General features: G+C 45.2%; 1 protein-coding gene across 1 annotated transcript; it reads left to right on the top strand.

Moving 5' to 3' along the window:
* Positions 1–2714: 2714 nt before the first annotated feature.
* FABP1 (fatty acid binding protein 1) lies at positions 2715–8547 on the top strand. Its single transcript, XM_077843206.1, has 4 exons — positions 2715–2871; positions 4423–4595; positions 6210–6302; positions 8427–8547. Exons 1-4 carry the CDS (start codon positions 2805–2807, stop codon positions 8475–8477), a joined length of 384 nt encoding a protein of 127 aa, XP_077699332.1. The 5' UTR covers positions 2715–2804; the 3' UTR covers positions 8478–8547.
* The last annotated feature ends 11549 nt before the right edge of the window (positions 8548–20096 follow it).

Here is a 20096-nt window from a genome sequence, read left to right as displayed (position 1 = left end):
TGAGGTGGTTGGAGAGGGAATTAAAGAAAGATGGATGGGGATTCACTACGGCAAATGAGTAGCTTCAAATTCAACATGAGGTTTCCTGGAAGCCTTTCATGCCTTACCACCAGCGGGGGTGCCTTCGTGCACCATCACCTCACACCCACTCGCTGATTCCCCTTCTTCCTGCCTGCTCTACTGCTCTCTTTCCTTTCCCTGACATCCAGGTGGGAGAAAAAGTCCTCCCCGGCATCCTGCACAGCCCAGCAGGCCTTTTCTACCAGGGACGGGAAAAGAGTAGCTGGCTCTTGGGCCCAAGGTCACATGTTGCCAGCCCTTTCCACCAAGTGTTCCACAACCCTTGCTCATCATAGACCTTGGGTTTCACTCATTTTCTCTCCCAAGCAGCTTCTCTAGCCATTTACACATACACACAGTTTCCTTTCCAAGAGAATTCCATTGCCAATTTTTAAGATAATGAATTTTTCACTTCCTTACATATACATATATAAAATAAAAAGTCACTGCCCCTGGAACCCCTGGATGGCTCAGTCAGTTGAGCATCTGACTCTGGCTCAGGTCATGATCTTGGGTCATGGGGTTGAGCCCTATATCAGGCTTTGACCTCCGCTTGGGAGTGTGCTTGGAATTCTTTCCTCTGCCCCTTCTCTCTCTCAAATAAACAAACAAAAAAATAAATCTTTAAAAAAATCATTGTCCCATTTGGAAGAGATTTGGATCTTATGGGTACCTGCAATACAATGAGATACATTAAAAAGTCCACAGTCAAGATTCAGAACAAGACGTGACTGTTATCCTTTGAGCCACTCTGCCACCACCAGCTGGGTGCTAGGGCATTGGTGGTGCCTAAAAATGGCTGTGAGTTCTGGGCTTACAAGCCTGCTTAGCATTCTCCAGGGATCATCCTGACATGCAGCCTGGAAAGCACATTGTTCCCGGGCACTCAGAGGAGGCCCAAGCAGAGAGGGCAAAGTGGAGCACCCCTCTGCACTGGAGGGAGAGGTTTACTGGTGCTAGGATCTGCATGACTGCCATCAACCAGTGCCCTCTGGGCATAACACTCAGAAGGGAGTTATCCCTCCATGGCAGGGCATATGCTAACACCACCTGATGGGGATGCCAGAGGAGGGCTTTGACATTGAGCACATGGGTGGATGGGAGGACTTCTCAGGTGCTTTATTGGATCAACATGTCCAAATTCTGGAAGTTTGGGAGAGGATGTGTGAGGGGATTGGAGATGCCAGAGCATGCCTCTAGTGGGCTGACATGCTTATGTTAGCACTGTGTCCCTCAGGCTTGTCTTCCTACAATGTCAATGACTCCTATACAACAAGAACCTGAGGCCTGCCGGGCTTCCAGAGCAGATGCTCCCGTAGTCCAGACAGTTGGTAGCTAAGTGTGTAGTCATCCTGCTGATTGTGCTGCAAATGAGAACAGACAGGGTCCCCTGGCAGGACAGAGTACTATCCAGGAAACAGAAAGCTCTGGCTACCATCTCCCCTGGTGCAGGCTGGAATGGTGGAACAGGAATGCAGAGGAAGGAGAAAGAATGGATAGGGACGGGAAGAGAGTAGCTGGCTCTTGGGCCCAAGGTCACATGTTGCCAGCCCTATTCACATCCTCTCACACTGGGGTTTCATCTGTGCCTGGTTAGACACACACATGCACACACATGCACGCACACACATGCACACACACACACACACACACACACTGATTCTGGCTGCCCAGCCCCAATGATTCAGTGATGTGAGGGGATGTGCCAACCTAATTCTCCATATAGCTTATTTTCCTTTTAACAAGAAGATCTGTGGCCTCATTATCTTTTGATGGTTTTTATTTACTGACCTATCATGGATACCTACTAGGTGCCAGGGATTGAAAATACAAAGGAAGAAATGAAAAAGAATACATAGAGAAATAATCCCAGTAGGATTGGGAATATAAATCCCTGAGCACAGAGGATTTATAGAGGAGGTAAATGGGTGAAGGGTGAGGGAAGGGTGGAGGGTGTAGTGAGAAAGCAAACATGGGACAGAGGCCCCCTGAAATGTTCAGTCAGCCCAGCAGGTGCTACCTGCCTTCTCTCTCCCTCCCATTCTCTGCCAAATAAAATTTAGCTCCATTTCCACACATCAAGTTTCCATTGTTCCCTCCTGCCCTTCAGTATGTGGCACTTTGCTTAACACTTTTCACTGGAGACTGAAGTGGACAGTGCAGAGCTTGTAACTATCAAGAGGATTCCCAGAATACAAAATAGCTCTAGGAGCTTATGAAGCTTTGTAAAAATAAAGTTTGTGTCATGATGAAGATGGAAGAGATCATAAGGTTATGAAAATATGGTAGAGTTTTGAGTTGAAAGGGATTCTTTGGTATTTTTCTGTGTGTCTAAATCTAAGTATACGCACATATATATGCACACACATACGTATATATGCATACCTGTCTACCACACAGGCACATACAGATGTGTGTACAGATATGTATGCATACACATACGCACACGCACATCTCGTGGAGGTTTGGCATATTATAGGCTGCAGGGACTTAGGGCTTTGCACTTGATTGACATCCATTAATGTTTGCTGAATTAGAGCAAACCTCCGCTGTGCCCATCCTGTTTTTTTATTGCTGACCATTGCTCTTAGCAGTTAATGTTTGAACCTGGCCATAAAGGAGTCGGCAGCTGCTGACCTATGGCCAACATTCAAAGCGGAAGGAGCCCCCTATAAATCAGCTCACACTGGGCAGCCCAGCCAGCAGAGCTGCAGGTCCACTGTGGAGGGAGCCTTGTTGCCACCATGAACTTCTCCGGCAAGTACCAACTGCAGAGCCAAGAAAACTTTGAGGCCTTCATGAAGGCAGTCGGTGAGTATTGGGGTGGACACCAAGGCTGGGGGTCCTGGCAGGTGAGAGTCTGGCCCTACTGGCGGTGGCTAACCAGAGTCTCGATGCTAGGATAGAAGGAAAGTTTCAGGCTTTGCACAGCCCAGAGGCTACGTTATGGATATGACTTTCGCAGTCATTTGCAGCTTATGCTATTGGTCACTGGACAAGGTCACTCCATAGGCAAGAGGAAAGAGCACTGAACTAGAGTCTGATCTAGATTGTAGCAATCTCTGCTGATACCTCACTCACTCACTCATTCATTTTTCTGACAAATGTTGATTCAAGGCCAACTACATGCTGAGTACTGTGCTGGATGGATACCAGGGAGACAGAACAATGAGCCACATTTCCAAGTCACAGTTTAGAGAGAGAAAAAGAGAAGAGACAAATACAATAAAGTATCCCCTAACATGTACTGAGCACTGGCTCAATACCAGGCACTGTGCTAAGTAAGCTCTTAATATGGAATATCCCGTTGAATCCTCACCAAAAATCTCTGAGTTGAGTACTAATTTTTTCCCCATTTCACAGTCAAGACAACTGAAGCCTAGAAAAATTAAGTAATCCTAACCAAAGTCACGCAGGTAGGAAGCATTTGCATTGGGATATGAAGTGGACTAGATGCTGGTTCCAGAGATCCCATTTTAATCCTCTGCACCCCCCAGAATCATGTGCAGAGGATGAGGTGCTCATGGAAAGGCATGGATAGAAGGCTTGGTGGTGGCGAAGGTGAACCTTGGCTGGGCCTTGGCAGATGAACAAGTGTCCCCCAGGGGACTGGTAAAGGGGAGCATACTCCAGGTAGAGGGAACCCTATGAAGAAAGGGGTGATGTGACACAGAAGGGTGACAAAGGGGAAAAGTGTGGGGAAGACAGCAAAGGCAGAGAGAAGAGGACCTTCAGGGCTAGCAGAGAGCTAGGCTCTTCTATAGGATGTCACACCATCTCTGTTTCAAATCCCTTACCTGGGCCATAGGATCCTCTACCCCCACTGCCAGCGTGTGTAGACTTCACTTCAACAGGGTAGAGGTGCCCTGAAATGTGTAAAGTTCTGTCCCAGGGCAAGGAACTCCCACTGCACCTTCCTCAAGAGCCTTGACAGCAGAGGTCGAGGCAGGAATGGGTAGCTGGAGGCTTGCGGGGCACAGTTCTGGCTGGCCCGTGTTGTCCAGGCATATTATTCCTAGCTCCCCCTCTCACCCTCAAGAGGGACCTGGCTGGACCTCAAACTGTGTGGTCACTCTGGGTGTGGAATGAAACACTGACACTCAGAATAAAGTCTGGCATGAGATAGCGGAGCAAGCGAGAACCAGGGCGCTCACTAGAGGAACGGTTCTTTAGGGCACATGCGTGACTTCTCATTGACCTTTCCTCTCAGAGGTCAAAGCCCATGTTGTTCACGGGACTCGGTACCTACCTCTGGCTTCTGGGGATACACGGCACCTCCCCGTTTGACTCCACACCACAAAGTTTCTCTGTGACCACTGCCTTGCCTCTGCTCATCTCTGAACCTCAAATGGTTTTCACCAGGTCTGCCTGATGAACTCATCCAGAAGGGGAAGGACCTCAAGGGGGTGTCAGAAATCGTGCAGAATGGGAAGCACTTCAAGCTCATCATCACCACTGGTTCCAAAGTGATCCAGAATGAGTTCACCTTGGGGGAAGAGTGTGAACTGGAGACCATGACTGGAGAGAAGGTCAAGGTAGGAGCTGCTCCCTTATGCCACCCTCTGCTTCTGGAGCCTGGCCCCGGGGCTTCATCCTACCAGACTCTCACCTCACAGTTCCCACCACAGATACCTTGTCTGTGACTCCATTTCTGGGATGGGAGCCAGAGACCAAGACAGCTCTAGGGAAGAAGCTCTTGGGAGGCCCTTCCAGTTTTCCTATGACTGCCTGGGTTCTCTGGCCCCAGGAACCTGGGCTTTCTCGTGTGGAGGATGTGGGGGGACCAGGCGCAGGTTCTCTCAGGCCCACCAGTGGACAAGCAGGAGTCTGTGAAAAACTCTAAACAGAGCTGTGACATCATCCTTGAGCCCAAAGTAAACTTGCTTTGCTGAGCCTGTAGCTGCTGGCAACATCAAGAATAGCAGAATACCAAGGCCCCAGGCAGGCCCTCAGACCAAGCCTCCAGAGGTCACTGAGCCCCTGGCCTCAGTTGCCTCATCTGTACAATGGGCATAGCCACTCTTCCCTGACTGAAGGCAATGGGCAGGGTGGCATCACTCTGCTGGGCTGTGGCTCAGGGTGTGTGCAATGAGAGGTGGGTGTGCACTGTGGGAATGGCCAGAAGGTGATGGCAGAAAGATCCAGGCAGTGGGGTACCCCTCCCTAGAGACTTCTCTTCCTCCCTGGGAAACTCCACACACCTAGCACAGCCAAAGTCAAGAGCAGCCATCTTTATCCCTCCCCCTCCAAACAACTTTGTGCTTTGGCCTCAGCATGTTGGTCTTTTTATCTCTCTCTCTTTTTTTAAGATTTTATTTATTTAAAAAAAAAAGATTTTATTTATTTATTCATAGACACAGAGAGAGAGAGAGAGGCAGAGACACAGGCAGAGGGAGAAGCAGGCTCCATGCAGGGAGCCCGATCTGGGACTCGATCCTGGGTCTCCAGGATCACACCCCAGGCTGCAGGCGGCACCAAACTGCTGCGCCACCGGGGCTGCCCTCTTTTTATCTCTTATGACAGCTTCTTATTTCTGTTTCTCCAGATATAACATTACAGGTCAGGAAATCTGTGATGAATTTTAGGTGGGAAATTCTCTTGTTATGCCCGTAGTAAGGGGCAGCCCATCATGGGTTTTACCACTGACCTTCTCCAATTGTGCATCTTGGAGGCACATTGTTAACCTTGGCCAGGGTCTTCTGTTTCCTGCTGGGTTTCTGTTGTCTCTTCCTGGATGCATAAAGCTTGAGAAAGAGACCACAATAGAAAATAAAAATGTGCTGGAAGGAAAATACATCAAAGCTAAATAGATGTTCTTCCAACTGGCCAATATTTAGAATTTTGCTTCTACCTCCATCTACCAGTTTGGAGATTTTACCAATTTTATCTTAGTGCCTGTATTTGAGACCGCTTAGGTGTTCTATGCTCATTTCTAGTTCACATACCATTCATTAAAAATTTGATAAAAGAAGCCCTGACATTGTCTTTAGCTTTTAAATGCACCTCCCATCTTTATAGCCAGGAGACTGGGGGATGTGAGTGGCTTGGCTGTTGTAAACCAGGACCCAGTCAGGGGAGCCAGTGTCACTGGCAAGGGTTCTGCTGTCTCCCCAGACTTTTCCTCACAGCTCATCTCTTCTCTTCTGCAGGCAGTGGTTCAGATGGAAGGTGACAATAAGCTGGTGACAACTTTCAAAGGCATCAAGTCTGTAACCGAACTCAATGGCGATGTGATCACCAATGTAAGTTGGCACTCTGAGCTTGTGGCTCCCAGTGCTTGATGGGAGGGAGAGGTAAAGGGTGAGGTGCAGCTCTCCTACCACCTTTCCTGTGGTCAACTTCTGCTACCACTTACTGAGGACCCATGATATACCAAGCAGTTTACATACATTATCTCTATCCTCCCAACAACCCTGAATTTTCTAAGTGGGGAAACTGAAGCAACAAATAGGGAAAGGCAAAACGAGGGTTCCCTGAGTGGGACCTGTCACACAGGGCTGTCATCCACAGTTGCACACTGCATAATCCTAGAGGGAGCCACTCCCATTGTAGATGATATGTGTATTTATTATGATCTTGAGGTGGATACTGGTTAACCATCTAGGTTTTTTTTTTAATTATCCATTTATTTATTTATTTTGAGAGCAAGCAAGTGAGAGAGTGGGGGAAGAGAGACAGAGGGAGAGGGAGAGAATCCCATGCAGACTCCGTGCTGAGCGTGGAGCCCTATGTGGGGCTTGATCCCACAACCCTGAGATCATGGCCTCAGCAAAAGCCAAGAGCCAGACACTCAACTGAATGAGCCACCCAGATGCCCCAACCATCTTGTTCTAACAAGATGTATTTGGATAGTTTTCCAACAGATAGAAGTACAGTATCTTGAGGAAGGGGTACCTTTTTTTAATTTATGAAAGACTCCACAGGTGTTGGCACTGGCCCCCAGTTGGTACTTCCCCACCTCTCCTGATTTTCTTCAGGCTGCTCATCCATCCCCACTTTCCATGCCAAGGTCAACCGCTTCAACTTCCCCCTCTTCCTTCTCTCCTCATTGCTATCTCCCTTTCTTCACTCATACCCAAATAGGATGGGGTAAGAGAGGTGCTTGCTAGCAGGAGATACAAGGTCCTGCAGAGCTACCGGCATGACCCACCCTTTTCAGTCTCCACAAGGTTGTAGCCATAGGACTTGCTCACAGGCATTGACAAGGAGAATCATATTCATAGCAATTTTATGGCAGTTTATAAGAGTGGCACACTCCAGTTGTGTAATCATTCTTGATGCCTGATTGTTGGCCATGTCCATGATTTTGGGGTGAATAGTACAAGGTTTCTCCTACAGTTGTGTTCCTCTGGATCTTCTTTGCTCCCAGGATGTGCTTGGGGAGTAACAGAAGGCAGAACACTACCCAAGGGGTCTGTCATTCTCCTCCTTATCCAAGTGGGAAAATCCCTAAATTAGGTAGAGTGTGAAGGTCAACAAGGAAACATGCTGTTCCCACCCCTGCAGGGCACATTCATAGCACAGCAGGAAGATACCAGCAGGGTGGAGGGAGATGAGTTTGTCCTGGACTCAGTCCTGGCCAAAGTACTTTGATAGGCTTTATTTCTGCCTTGATATGCTTTTGATATTTTCCCCTAATCTTGCCCTCTGCTGGGAGGGAGGCAGGATGAGGGATTTAATAAATAGGTTGACCTGTCCAAAGTCATCCAGCTAATGAGCTATAGAACCAGGGTTCAAACCTAGCTTTTTTTATTCCATTCTATTGCTGCTGAAGCTAAGCTAAGGGGCTCCTTTGTAACCCTGATGACATTAACCCACATCATTGCCACAGACTTTTTCAAGAGAACTAGTGGGAGGCAGGGGCGGGGGGGTGGGTGGGGGGGAGAAAGGAACAAAAACTCAAAAAACGGATGAATCCAATGAATCCAATGCTTTTGTTTGCTTCACAGCTCTTTGGGAGGAAAATTTTGCACTACCTACTATGTTCCAGGCTAGATGCCTGCGTATTTCTATGTACATGTGTTCTTGCCCCTCAGCATGTGTTTGGTACATAAGTAGGTACTCAATGAAACTTTGGGAAATTGGATTGGACTGGACTCATTTGGATGGTCTTGCTCTAACAGCCATCAATATAGAAAGGAATTCACTAAAAGGCAGGACAAATTTCCACCTGAGGAAGTGAAGTGAAAAGACCCGGCATGCGATTTTTAGGAAAGATTGCCAACTCTTCCTCAGATCTTACAGAAAACAGAGAAATCTTTGAGTTGTTTCCTATGCTAGCATATTTGGGATGAGTTTGTGGCCTTAATTACCTTTTACAATTCACAGATGAACATTTTGTGATTTTTTTTTTTTTTTACTTTCAGACCATGACATTGGGTGACATTGTCTTCAAGAGAATCAGCAAGAGAATTTAGACAAGTCTGCACTTCATATTCTTTTACTGTGTAAAATTAATGTAATAAAATGAACTTTGTTTTAAAAAAAGTCTTCCCAATGGGCTTGTCATTGATGGTGCTATTGGTATCAATGGGCATTAATCACCTATATTTTTGTAAATCTTGATGATCTGTGTATTCTATCCTTCTGGGTCAGGTCTGAAGGGTAATTCTCACCCTGAAGGTAGACCCTATGCTGCTCATTCAGGTGATCCTATGAGAAACATGAGATGTGGCTGGATCTGTTCAGCAGCCCTAGAATGACCTTTCCCCGTCAGCCATACAGGCAAGGAGCTAGAGCAAGAGGGTGTGCTGGCTCCCTGTGGGGACAGAGAAAAGAAATGCTGGGCAGGCAAAGGGGAGCTATACCCACCTGTGTGGTCACAGTGGCTCCACCTACTAGGGTACATGAACAAAAAGAGCAGACACTGATCCACCAAATGAATAATTCACCTTCCTAGTAGAGGGCTGACCGAGGAGCTTAGCAGGAGGCACCAGAAGTGGACAAAGGAAGCTCAGGTGGACGTTTCCTCCATGCTATGGGCAGAGGCAGAATGTGGGAAAAGGATTTCTCTGAACAGCACTTTGTATCAGGCTCTGGTAGCTACTACACATTGAGTGGCACACCCCTTAAAATTCACATGATGAAGTCCTAATCTCCAGGACCTCAGATGGTGACCTTATTTTGGAATAAAGATACTGCCAATATAATTAGTTCAGTTAAAATAAGGTCATACTGTAGTAAGGTGGACCCCTAATCCAATATGGCTGGTGTCCTTATAAAAGGGAGACATTTACAGGCAGAGACACCCAGATGGGAAGTATGTCATGTGAAGTTTAGAGTTCTGCTGCCATAAGCCAAGGATGTGCCAGAAGCTAGGAGAGGAACCTGGAACAGATCCTTCCCTACCCTTTTCAGAGGGGGAGCATGGCCATGGCCTCACCTCCATCTCAGACTTCTGGCCTCCAGAACAGTGAGATAATACGTTTCTGTCGTGTAAACCACCCTGTCTAGGGTACTCTGTTATGGCAGCCTTAGCAAGCTGATAGGGTGCTTGTCCCCCATATCCAAAGAGTTGTCATGTCTTTCAGCTACCAGAACTACGCCAGGCCACAGAAAGCTCTCAAGAAAGATGCCTTAATATGAATGAATCTGTCACATTTCCCACCTCCTCTCTTTCCACTTCTGGGGCCGAAACCCCATTACTCATACTCTCTCCTAGGATAGTCTCACAGGACCTATGGCATCTCCTTGCCCTCTCTCTCTTACTGACAAATCTCTACTGACAGTCATCTTCCTTAAAAACAGCAATGATAGTAATGCTTCCTAGTTCACTGCCAGCACGTAAGAGTCAAACTCCAAAACCCGCGTTTCATGTCTGTCAGGGGTCAGGAAACTTCTCCTGTAAAAAGCCAGAGAGTAAATATTTTCAGTGTCATAGGCCATCCAATCTCTGTCACAATTCCCCAGTTCTGCTCTTATAGCACAAAACAGCCTTAGGCGATACGCCAACAAATGGGCATTGCTGTGTTTAAACAAAACTTTATTTATGGACACTGACATTTGAATTTCATATCATTTGCATATGCCATGAAGTAGTATTCTTTTTTTTTTTTTTCCCCACCATTTAAACATAGAATACCATTCTTAGCTCACACATCACATAGAAACAGGTGGCAACTGGATCTGACCCATGGACTGCAGTTTGCTGGCCCTTCCTTGATTATAGCCTGTCCCACCCTGTCTAGCTTTCCTATAATATACATTCCAATAAAGCTAAACAACCTCTTATTCTCCCAGCAATTTAACTGCCACCTCCTACAAGAAGACTTCCTAAATTGCACAGCTGAAAGTGTTCTTTTTTTTTTTTCTCTCTCTCTCTGATGTTTTATCAGCACCAGTCTATTGGCTGAAATTCTTCCTGCCTTGCACTATACATAGTATTTGCCATATGTTTTCCCTCCTTCTCTGGTATGGAACAAGGTTTTGGGGGAAAAAAGAGACCATAATTTGGGGAACTAAGGCACACTTAAGGAAAGAGTTTCAGAGCTCAGTAAGAACTCAGAGTTGGGAGATACAGGGGGGAAAAATCCTATAGCACACTACAATATACCATTCACAAAAATAAATTTCAAATGAACTAAAGAGCTCAATAAATAAATGTGGAATATTAAAAATAGGTGTTATATATAAACAAGTATATATTGATGTATAGACCTTAAACAATTTGCAAAAACCATGGAAGAAAAGATTAATTCATATTGCTACCTCAAAACTATAAAGTTTTGCATGAAAAGAGACTCTATAAACACAGTTTTAAAAGAAAAGCAACAATGTGGGAGAAAATATTTGTGACTTAGACAATAGAGGTCAATAGAACATAAAAGCCTGTAAGAAACCTAGCAAGTCAATGGGAAGATGAGGTGAGCACATTAATGGCAACTCACAGTGTGACATGGGCTTAGTCTCAAAGTACTGAGGGAAGAGAATTATAAGAGGAGCTATCATTTTACAGATCAAACTAGTAAAAAGTAAAAGGAGTGATAACATGGAACGTTTGCAAGAATGTAAGGAATGGCTCTCCCCAGTGGTAGAGATGTAAATCGTTACAGCCTGTGTAGAGATGTAAATCGTTACAGGCTGTAATTGTTACAGCCTGTGTTAAATGGATTCTGTCCATTTAACAATACCCACTAATATTTCTGATGTGAATTCCCTAACACCTAGCAATGCCAACATTGTATGTCTCTCTAGGAAGTGTTTAAACACATACAAAAAAAAAAAAAAAGGCATATAAAGCATACAATAGCCAAAACTGGAAACAAATGTCCATGAGTAAGAAAAGGTTAGATAAACTATTGTACAGCCAGACTACGAAATATCTTGTGGTAAAGTAAATCAGGGAGTCAGATCTTTAGGTGCTGTTGTAGAACTCTCAAAGCTTTTTTTTTTTTTAAAGCAAGTTTCTGAATAGTATCACCTGTATAATATCATGTAAATTTTGTTAAAATATGAAACAAAACTATCTGTTTATAGACATTTACGTGCATGGATATAACCATAGATTGTTGGAAAGCCAGATACTAGCCATCACCTCTGGTATGGGTGGTCAAAATAACTTTTTGCATTATTTATATTGAATTTTCTGCACGGAGCTAATTTTGTGGAGCTGATTTTTTAAGAAGTAGATGATTTAGAGTAAAAATATTGGGTCTGAGGTGTGTTGGTTGAGCATTGATTCTTGGTTTTGGCTCAGGTCGTGATCTCTGGGTGGTGAGATTGAGCTCCCCATCAGGCTCTGTGCTCAGCACAGAGTTTGCTTGAGATTCTCTTTCTGCCCCTTTCTCCACTGCTCCCACATGTGTGCACTCTCTCACTCTCTTAAAAAAAAAAAAATTGGTCTTGAAGACATGGTTCTAGTCAACTAATCCCTGATTTTGGATCTCAGTTTTCTCATCTGCAAAATGGGCAGCACAATACCTCTTCTTGTGGTTTTGGTAAAGAGCCAATGAAATGATGCATGTGCCATCCAAACAAGGCATGTCACTACTGTCCTTTGGATTCCTGAGAGAACTACAGTTGGGTCTGACCTCCACAACTTTAGCAGAAGCTCTGTTGTGCTCAGAGAAGCATCTGTGTGCAGATGAAGAGACACGGAGAGGAAAGAGGTTTGCTAAGACCACTCAACTGATGAGCTACACAGGAGGAGGAACATAGTAGAAACAAGATCTCTTCAACCAAGACTCTTGGGATCTGACAAAATTCCCAAAGCCTCCTCCTATCTGAGGTTCCCCTGGTAACAAATCTTGCTTTTGGAGGCGATCGTTTGTGTTTGTGCCTGAAAAAGAAATTAATTTTATGCTGAATTTGGATTTTGTACAGGTGCCCAGAGAACTTTGGGCCTGAAGTCAACTATAAATAAATTGAATAAACAGCTGTTGATGGTATCAGCTATTTTTGCCTTGACTCCTCCTCTCCTGCCTGCCCCCTTCTCTCCACCTGTCCTGTGAGCATCCCAACAACAGAGTGCACTCTGTACCCATGAATGCTGATTGATTTGTAAAGTCAATTTAGGCGTCTATATTCATGCAAATGTAGACTTTTCCAAATATCTTCTTTTTAAAAAAATTGATTCCCATTAGGGTAAAGGAAGTGATTTTAGGGGGTGGGGTGTCTAACTTAATCTACATTCAATCTTCAGAGTACTTTTTCTATATATATCAGAGGCACATTGACCATCCCATGATTTTCTAGTATTTCATGGAGTAAACATGGGGTAAATATGGAGATATCAAATTAAATGTAGGGATGCCTGAGTGGCTCCATGGTTGAGCATCAGGCATCTCAACTGTTTTTTGCTCAAGTCGTGATCCCAGGGTCCTGGGATTGAGTCCCACATCGGGCTCCCCGCAGGGAGTCTGCTTCTCCCTCTGCCTATGTCTTTGCCTCTCTCATGAATAAATAAAATCTTTTTTAAAATTAAATTAAATTAAATTAAATTAAATTAAATTAAATTAAAATAAATGTATCTTCTCCACACAATCCGACCTCATTCAGTCAAATCAGGACTGAACAGTGGTAAGCTCTGACAAAGATCCCCAGGAGACTTGCTGTCTAGGGGGATGAGATCAACCCATAATGGCGATAGTATGATCCATGCTGTGATCCTGGTGGGCACAAGCTCCAGACCCTGCCTGAGCAAGTGACATTTCAGCTGACTCTCAAAGAATTCAGAAGGATATTTGCATGGCCAAGAGGCATGGTATAAATGGACACTTGGCAAAAGATGAGGCAGAAAAAGGATATGGAGTCTCTGTCATGAATATTCTTTTACTCTGATAAGGAGTCTGGACTCAATCCTGGAGACAGTGGGGAATCACCGAAGAGTTTTTAGTTGCAAGAATAACAGGATGCTAAATGCATTGTAGAGAATTATTCTGGCCATGGTGTCAAAGACCAATGAAAAGGGCCCATGCTGAATACAAAGACACCATTAAGAGACTGCGGCAATGGCCCAGGTGAAAGATGTGGGTCTTGAACCAAGGCATTGCCTGTGAGGATGAAGCAAAGTGGAAAGGTCCAAGAGCACAAATTAGAATTAATGGGTGCTAGCCACTAGAGGTGAGAAGTGCACTGGAAAGATATGTGTCAGGGATATATCAGCAGGAAATAAGGCTCACTCAAAAGTGTTCTCCTGGTGAGAATTTGATGGAAGCATTATTTACACAGGTGTGGTTTGAGTAAAGGGAGCCCTCAGGTAGGTGAGACACCCAGGGATGAGCAACCACTGAAAGCCATTACCATCCATAGGCCTGAAGGGTCAACATGGGGGACTGCATTACTTGAACTCACTGAGCACAGGAGCCATCAGAGAGCCACCCAACAAAAGCTAAAGCCTGGATAGACAGAGAGGGCACAGAAAAGGGAGGGTTGTTCTGAGGAATAACACATCTCCTTCCCATCTTCTACTGGAGCCTCCCATTGGCTGAGCAATAAAGCAGAGATCAGCCTTCTGGGCACAGAGCAGAGTAGAGAGGGGTGGAGAAGGAAGGTAAGATAAATGGCAACAAGCTAGGACAATGGGAACTCCTTCAGTCATAAATGGGAAAAAAACATTTAATCTCACTTAGACCAAAATTAAAGTAGGATGGGGGGAAGATGGGGCTCACTGATTCAGAACTGGAAAGAGCAGATGGGTCCAAAGTCTGAGAACAATGTTACCGATACTGCTCTCTCTTCTTATCCAGTCCTTTTTCTCCTTCTGTGTTAGCTATGTTCTCCCAGAACTTTCCAAACACCAGTGAATATGACTACTAGCACTTCCACGGTCACAAATTGAAAGTTGTATTCCCAGAGAAGAGCAGGGACTCTTTCTCCTCCAATTCAGAAGGGCCCTGGCAAGAGTCTAATTGCCTAGTTTGGGTCACACAGGGTCATGTGCTGGAATCAGTTAGTACCAGCTCCCAATTCAACATATAGCTTGGTAGCTTAGGATGCTGGTGATGGTGAGGATTTGTATGTATACCATAAAAATCAGCAAATGTCACAAATCAGGGCTCTTCTTAACATTGTTGTTAAATATTTATCAGCACATCATTTTGTGTGTCAGGGAATGCTACACCACGATTGATCCAGGCTGAGTCCTGAGGCAACCTGTCCTGAGCAGCCTCTTATGAATTTTATGGTGCAGAGGAGAGTCTCCAGTCAGTGAGTCAGCACTGTTTTCAGAATTGGAGAGGTGCTGGGCAGAAGAGACCAGCTCAGAAGCTCATTATAGGGAATGAAGGAGAGGGAGGCATCTAATAGCCCAGATCTTGGGGAACTAGGTGAATGCTGAGTGGAGATCTGGAGGGAAATGATGAGTTTAGCTATGAACATGAAGGGTCTGAACATCTACTATTGTAAGCAAGGCAAAATTCCCCTCAAGAAACACACTCTAACAAGCAAGATGGTAAATAATGGGAAAGAGCTGTCCTACAAGGCCTAATGTAAATGCCACTGAAGGACACAAACCACACACCTGGACATTACCTGCTGCTTCAAATTGTAGGTCCCTGCACTGCTCCTGGCTCTTTGCCATACCCAGGAAGGTGCTTACTCTACAAAGGGATTCCACACACACCACACCTGCCCAGGACAGGTGGACAGAAGGAAGACCGTGAGACAGGGCTATAGTCTACTTAGGGAGAACTTACAACCCCTGTCTTGGTGAATGAGGAAAAGAAGGCAAATTGCATACAGCTGTCAATGTGATGTAAGGGAAGGAAGATTCATTCTCCGGGATCCTGGAGATCCAGATTCAAGTCTCAAATCTTCTGCTCAGCAGCATAAATAACTGCTCTGAGAGCTTAATAGCAGGACTACTGTGGGAGGCAGAATCACAACACAAAAGGTGTCCACACGCTAGCCATGGACCCCATGAACAGGTCACTTTATATGGCAAAGGGCTTTTGTACATGTGATTAAGGTAAAGACCTTGAAATGGGAAGATTATCTTGGATTATCCAAGTGGGCCCAATGCATCCTTTTAAGTGAAAGAGGAAGGCAGGAGAGTCAGAGAAGGAATGATGAGATTGCTGACTGGGGCCACAGACCAAGGAGTGTGGGCATTCTAGAAGAAGTTTCTAGAAGCTGAAACAGGCGAGAAACAGATTCTTCCCCCAGAGCCTCCAGAAGGAACCCAGCTCTGCTGATACCTCAATTTTAGCCCTGTGAGACCCCACTGCACTTCTGATCACCAGAACTATAGGATGATAAATCGGTGTTATTTTAAGCCACTGAGTTTGTTTTATCTGTTACAGCAACAGTAGGACACAAACACAGCTCCTAAAGACATTTGAGAAACCTTAGCCATGCCTGGACCAGGGTGTTCTCAGACCAAGCTGAGCTGGGGGTGCTGATAATGAGGAGGAGTTCATGCCAAAGTTATTGAACCCATGTGGTGGCCCATAGTCATGCTGTGTTCTGTGCTTCTTTAAGACTGACAAGATTTTCCTCATCAAGGAAGGGTATTTGTATGTAATCTGAGCCTGGAGCAGACACAGGAGCTTCCAGAAGTGCTGTTTATCCTCACACACTGTGTGTTATCATCTGCAACTGTGTACGCCTTGCTTGGTCCAGGAGTTTACACCTCTGACTTCCCTCAGATATGTTGCCATTCTCTGCTGTGTGCCACAACTATACCAATTCCCTCCTGCATTCTTTAGAGAAGAAAATCCTGAGCAATTGGCCCAAGCAGTGGCTATATCGGGCCCTTAATACATATGTCTGTCAATACATCAAAATGGTGCAGTGAGCAAGTACTTAGTCTGAAGGGGAGTAATCAGTGGTCTTAGATTTGTTAGGTATGGACCTGAGGGGTATAGACTTCAGAATGCAGACTTCACCTCAGTTTAAGTAAAGATTTCCTTAATAGTGTTTGGTTTTTTAAAAAAAGGTTTTATTTATTTATTTGAGAGAGGGGGAAGCATAAGCAGGGAGGAAGGGCAGAGGAAGAAGGGGAAGCAAGGTCCCTGCAGAGCAAGGAGACCAATGTGGGCTCCTGTCACAGGACCCCAGAATCATGACCTGAGCCAAAGGCAGATGCTTAACTGACTGAGCCAGCCACCCAGGTGCCCTTTAATGGTGTTTTTAATTCTTTGTTCTGCTACTTCTATGAAGCAAACCCCATTTTTTATAGATTGACAACACCCAAATTAACCTTTTAAAGTTAAGCCAATTGTCCCAGTATAAATATTCTCACCATGGCCAATGTCAAGCTATCAATGTGACGTGCGCAGTTAGCTCTCATGAGCTGGTAAGAGCTGGCCGTCTACTGGGGCTCATGTCTACCCTTCACCTTCACTTTGTCTGTAGGGGAAGGGACCCTCAACAATAGCATGGCTGGAGTGCCCACGGAGTGCTTAGGATGGACCAGGCACCATTCAAAGGGCTTTTACATTTTAGAAGTTTAATTCTCACAGCAACTCTGTGTGGTAGGTAGAAATGAGGAAATAGGCATGGGTGAAATCACTAGTCCCAGGTCATACAGCTGACATATAGGAGAGTTGAGATAGGAACTTCACTGGTCTCAATGTCCATAATCTTAAAAGGACACTGTTCTCCAAAACTTCATTGTCTGATACAGCAACCAGAAGCCATGTTGGCTATTTAAACTGAAATTAATTGAAATTACATAAAATTTAAAATTCAGTTCCTCCCTCCTACTAGACACATTTCAAGAGCTTGAATAGTCACATGTTGCTAGTGGATACTGCATTAGACAATACAGATACAATATATTTTCATCATCACAGAAAGTTCTATTAGATAGCACTGCTCTAAATCGACTATGATCACACATATTTGCTTGGATATACAGATGATTTAATGGCCTTTGTTGACTGTAGTAACATAAAAACTCAAAATACGCAGTTTTATGTCTCTTCTGCTCTGAGATAAGCAAATCCATTCACTTATTCATTCATTCAACACACATTAGCTGAGTGCCTACTATGTTCCAGGACCCACGCTAGGTTCTGGGGATAGAAAGATAAATAAAGGGATATGGCGCCTGCCCTCCAGAAGCTCAAAATCTGATGGAGGAGGCAGACAAGTAAAAAGGCAATTATAACGCCATGAGGAGAGTACTCTGGCAGGGAGTTCAAGGATGATGTGAAGGACTCAGACAGGCACCAGCAGAACCTAAGCATTCAGGGAAGGCTTCACAGAAGGGGTGATTTCCTGATTGGATGTTGAAAGATGAATAGGAATTGTCAGGTTTTAGATATTTTAGATAGAATGTCTCAAAATTTGAAAAGAAGCCCAGGAGAACATGGGTCACCCTTAGGGGCCCATAAGTGAGTGGGTTTGAGTGATGTCTAGGATGCAATGGGAGTGACTAGAGCAGAAGGCAGGTGTTCTCAGGTGGTATGCTAAAGGACAGATGTGGAGGAGAGATGTGGGAAAGAGAAAGAATTTCATTTTGAATTTGCTGAGCATGATGTGCCTGGAGAACATTTGAGAGAGCATCAATTTGCAACTGATGAATGATTGAATTCTACATCTGAAACTCATGATGTACTACATGTTGGCTAATTGAATTTAAATTAAAAAAAAAATTTCTGCCTCAAGGTGATTAAACGAAGGGCCTGGCTGGGCTCATGTAGGGAGTGTGTGCAGAGTAAGAGAAGGAACCAAGAATGACCAAGATGAACAAACCCAGCCCCAGGAAATGCCGACATATCAGGGGTAGGAAGAGAAATGGGGTCAGGGAGGAAGATGGAAGAAACCACATCAGAGGATCATCCTAAGGAAGTGGTTTCCAGGAATCCAGGGCTGGGAGTGAGAACTGATCAGAGAAGCCAAATAACATATGGACTAAAAGCTACCCACCGGAGTTGACCTTGTACAAGTCATTTTAGAGGAGTTTAGGCAGCCAGCCTGCAGCGGGTTCAGGAAGAAATGGAAAGTGAAGAAAAACAGATAGTAGCTACAAGAGATAAGTTCTTTAAAAAAAGAAAAACTTAGCTGTGAAGATTATGATCAAAGAGTCCTCAGCATGTTTGTGGATGGCACTGAGGAAGGCAGCGGGTGGAGGAATGTTAAGGATCCAGTTTGAAGAGGGCATCACAGGTGAAGCAAGGCCCCGAGGACATCAGAAGGGCAGGGGTCCAGAGTACAGGTGGTGGGTTAGCTCATGCGAGGAAAAGGGCTCACATTCCACTGGTGTGAGGAGGAGGAAAGAAGGTCAAGCACAGACAAGACATGAGTGAATATGGGAAAGGGACTGAGGGCATTGCATCTTCTGGCCTCTGTTCTTCTATGAAGCAGGAGTGAGGTTCAGCTGAAAGCAGAGGACTGGAGGACGGGAGTCAAGGCCTGAAATAGCTAGTGTGCAAAAGGGAGAGACAGTCAACCAGGGGCACATGAAACACTTCCAGGCTGCGCCCAAAGGCGAGCTGAGGTTGGCAAGGAGTCTGTAGAAGTGCCTGTATTCAGAGAGGCACTGTTTTCCCTGGCTGTGCTCAGCATCTCCAGGAGCAGCAGAGGGAAAACAAGACAGCGGAATTAATCCAGGGTTGGGACTCTGCCAGGCAGGAAGGGAGAATAGGTAGGTAGGAAGGAGCACTGATGAACTGGCTTATTTGGAAGGAGGTCAAGACAGAAGGAGGGTGAAACACTAGAGTGTACATGATGTCATCGAGTAATCTGGGGTGGAAAAAAAAAGACAGAGTGGTGAAAAGGTAGGAAGCAATGACCAGAAAGTTAGACATCAAATATGGAGAAATTATGGCCAGAGAGGGTGTTAATGGAGAAACTGGAAAGACATCTGTCGTTGAGTAAATTAAGAATCTGTGAAGCAAGCAGATTAGATGATTTTTGTAACTGCACACTGAAGCCCCAAATTTGAGGCAGAGGGGATGGAAAACAAAACCATGCATATGGGAGGATGACCAGCAGGTGACAAAGAAGGGCAGAGGGTTGGAGGAGGTGTTTTTTTTTTTTTTTTAAAGATTTTATTTATTTATTCATGAGAGACAGAGAGAGAGAGAGAGGCAGAGACACAGGCAGAGGGAGAAGCAGGCTCCATGCAGGTAGCCCGATGTGGGACTCGATCCCAGGTCCCCAGGATCACGCTCTGGGCCGAAGGCGGCGTCAAACTGCTGAGCCACCTGGGCTGCCCTGGACGAGGTTTTACAGGACAGCAGAAGAGTGATCATTTGAATGTGTGGTTGGGTCCCTGGGAGAATGTTGGTGCCATCTCTAGTCCTGTTAGTAATGAAGGCTTGGAAGACTTGTCAATCTTCCTGTGAAAACTTCTGGAGAAGGGGGTATCCTTGAAGAAGAGCCAAATGCCAGGTATGAGCATTCTGCAAAGAGGTAGCACATTCATAGAGCTTTGGACCGGTTCTGGGCATATTTGCAGAGCCATTGGTTAAGAGGGAGGCAGCAGGTAGTTCTGAGGATGAAGGGGGGATGGAGAAACTAACTCTTTAGGCAGAGATGACAATTGGACGTAGTAGTTAGAGCTGCGGGGTCCAGGGTGGCATGGAAGTTTTTGGTGACACCCCCAAATGGAGAGCTTTGCTCAAGGATTCTCCTAAAACATTGGTGAA

Source organism: Canis aureus, chromosome 12, assembly GCF_053574225.1.
Source record: "Canis aureus isolate CA01 chromosome 12, VMU_Caureus_v.1.0, whole genome shotgun sequence".
NCBI classification, from domain to species: domain Eukaryota; kingdom Metazoa; phylum Chordata; class Mammalia; order Carnivora; family Canidae; genus Canis; species Canis aureus.
This window is presented reverse-complemented; position numbering and strand designations above follow the sequence as displayed.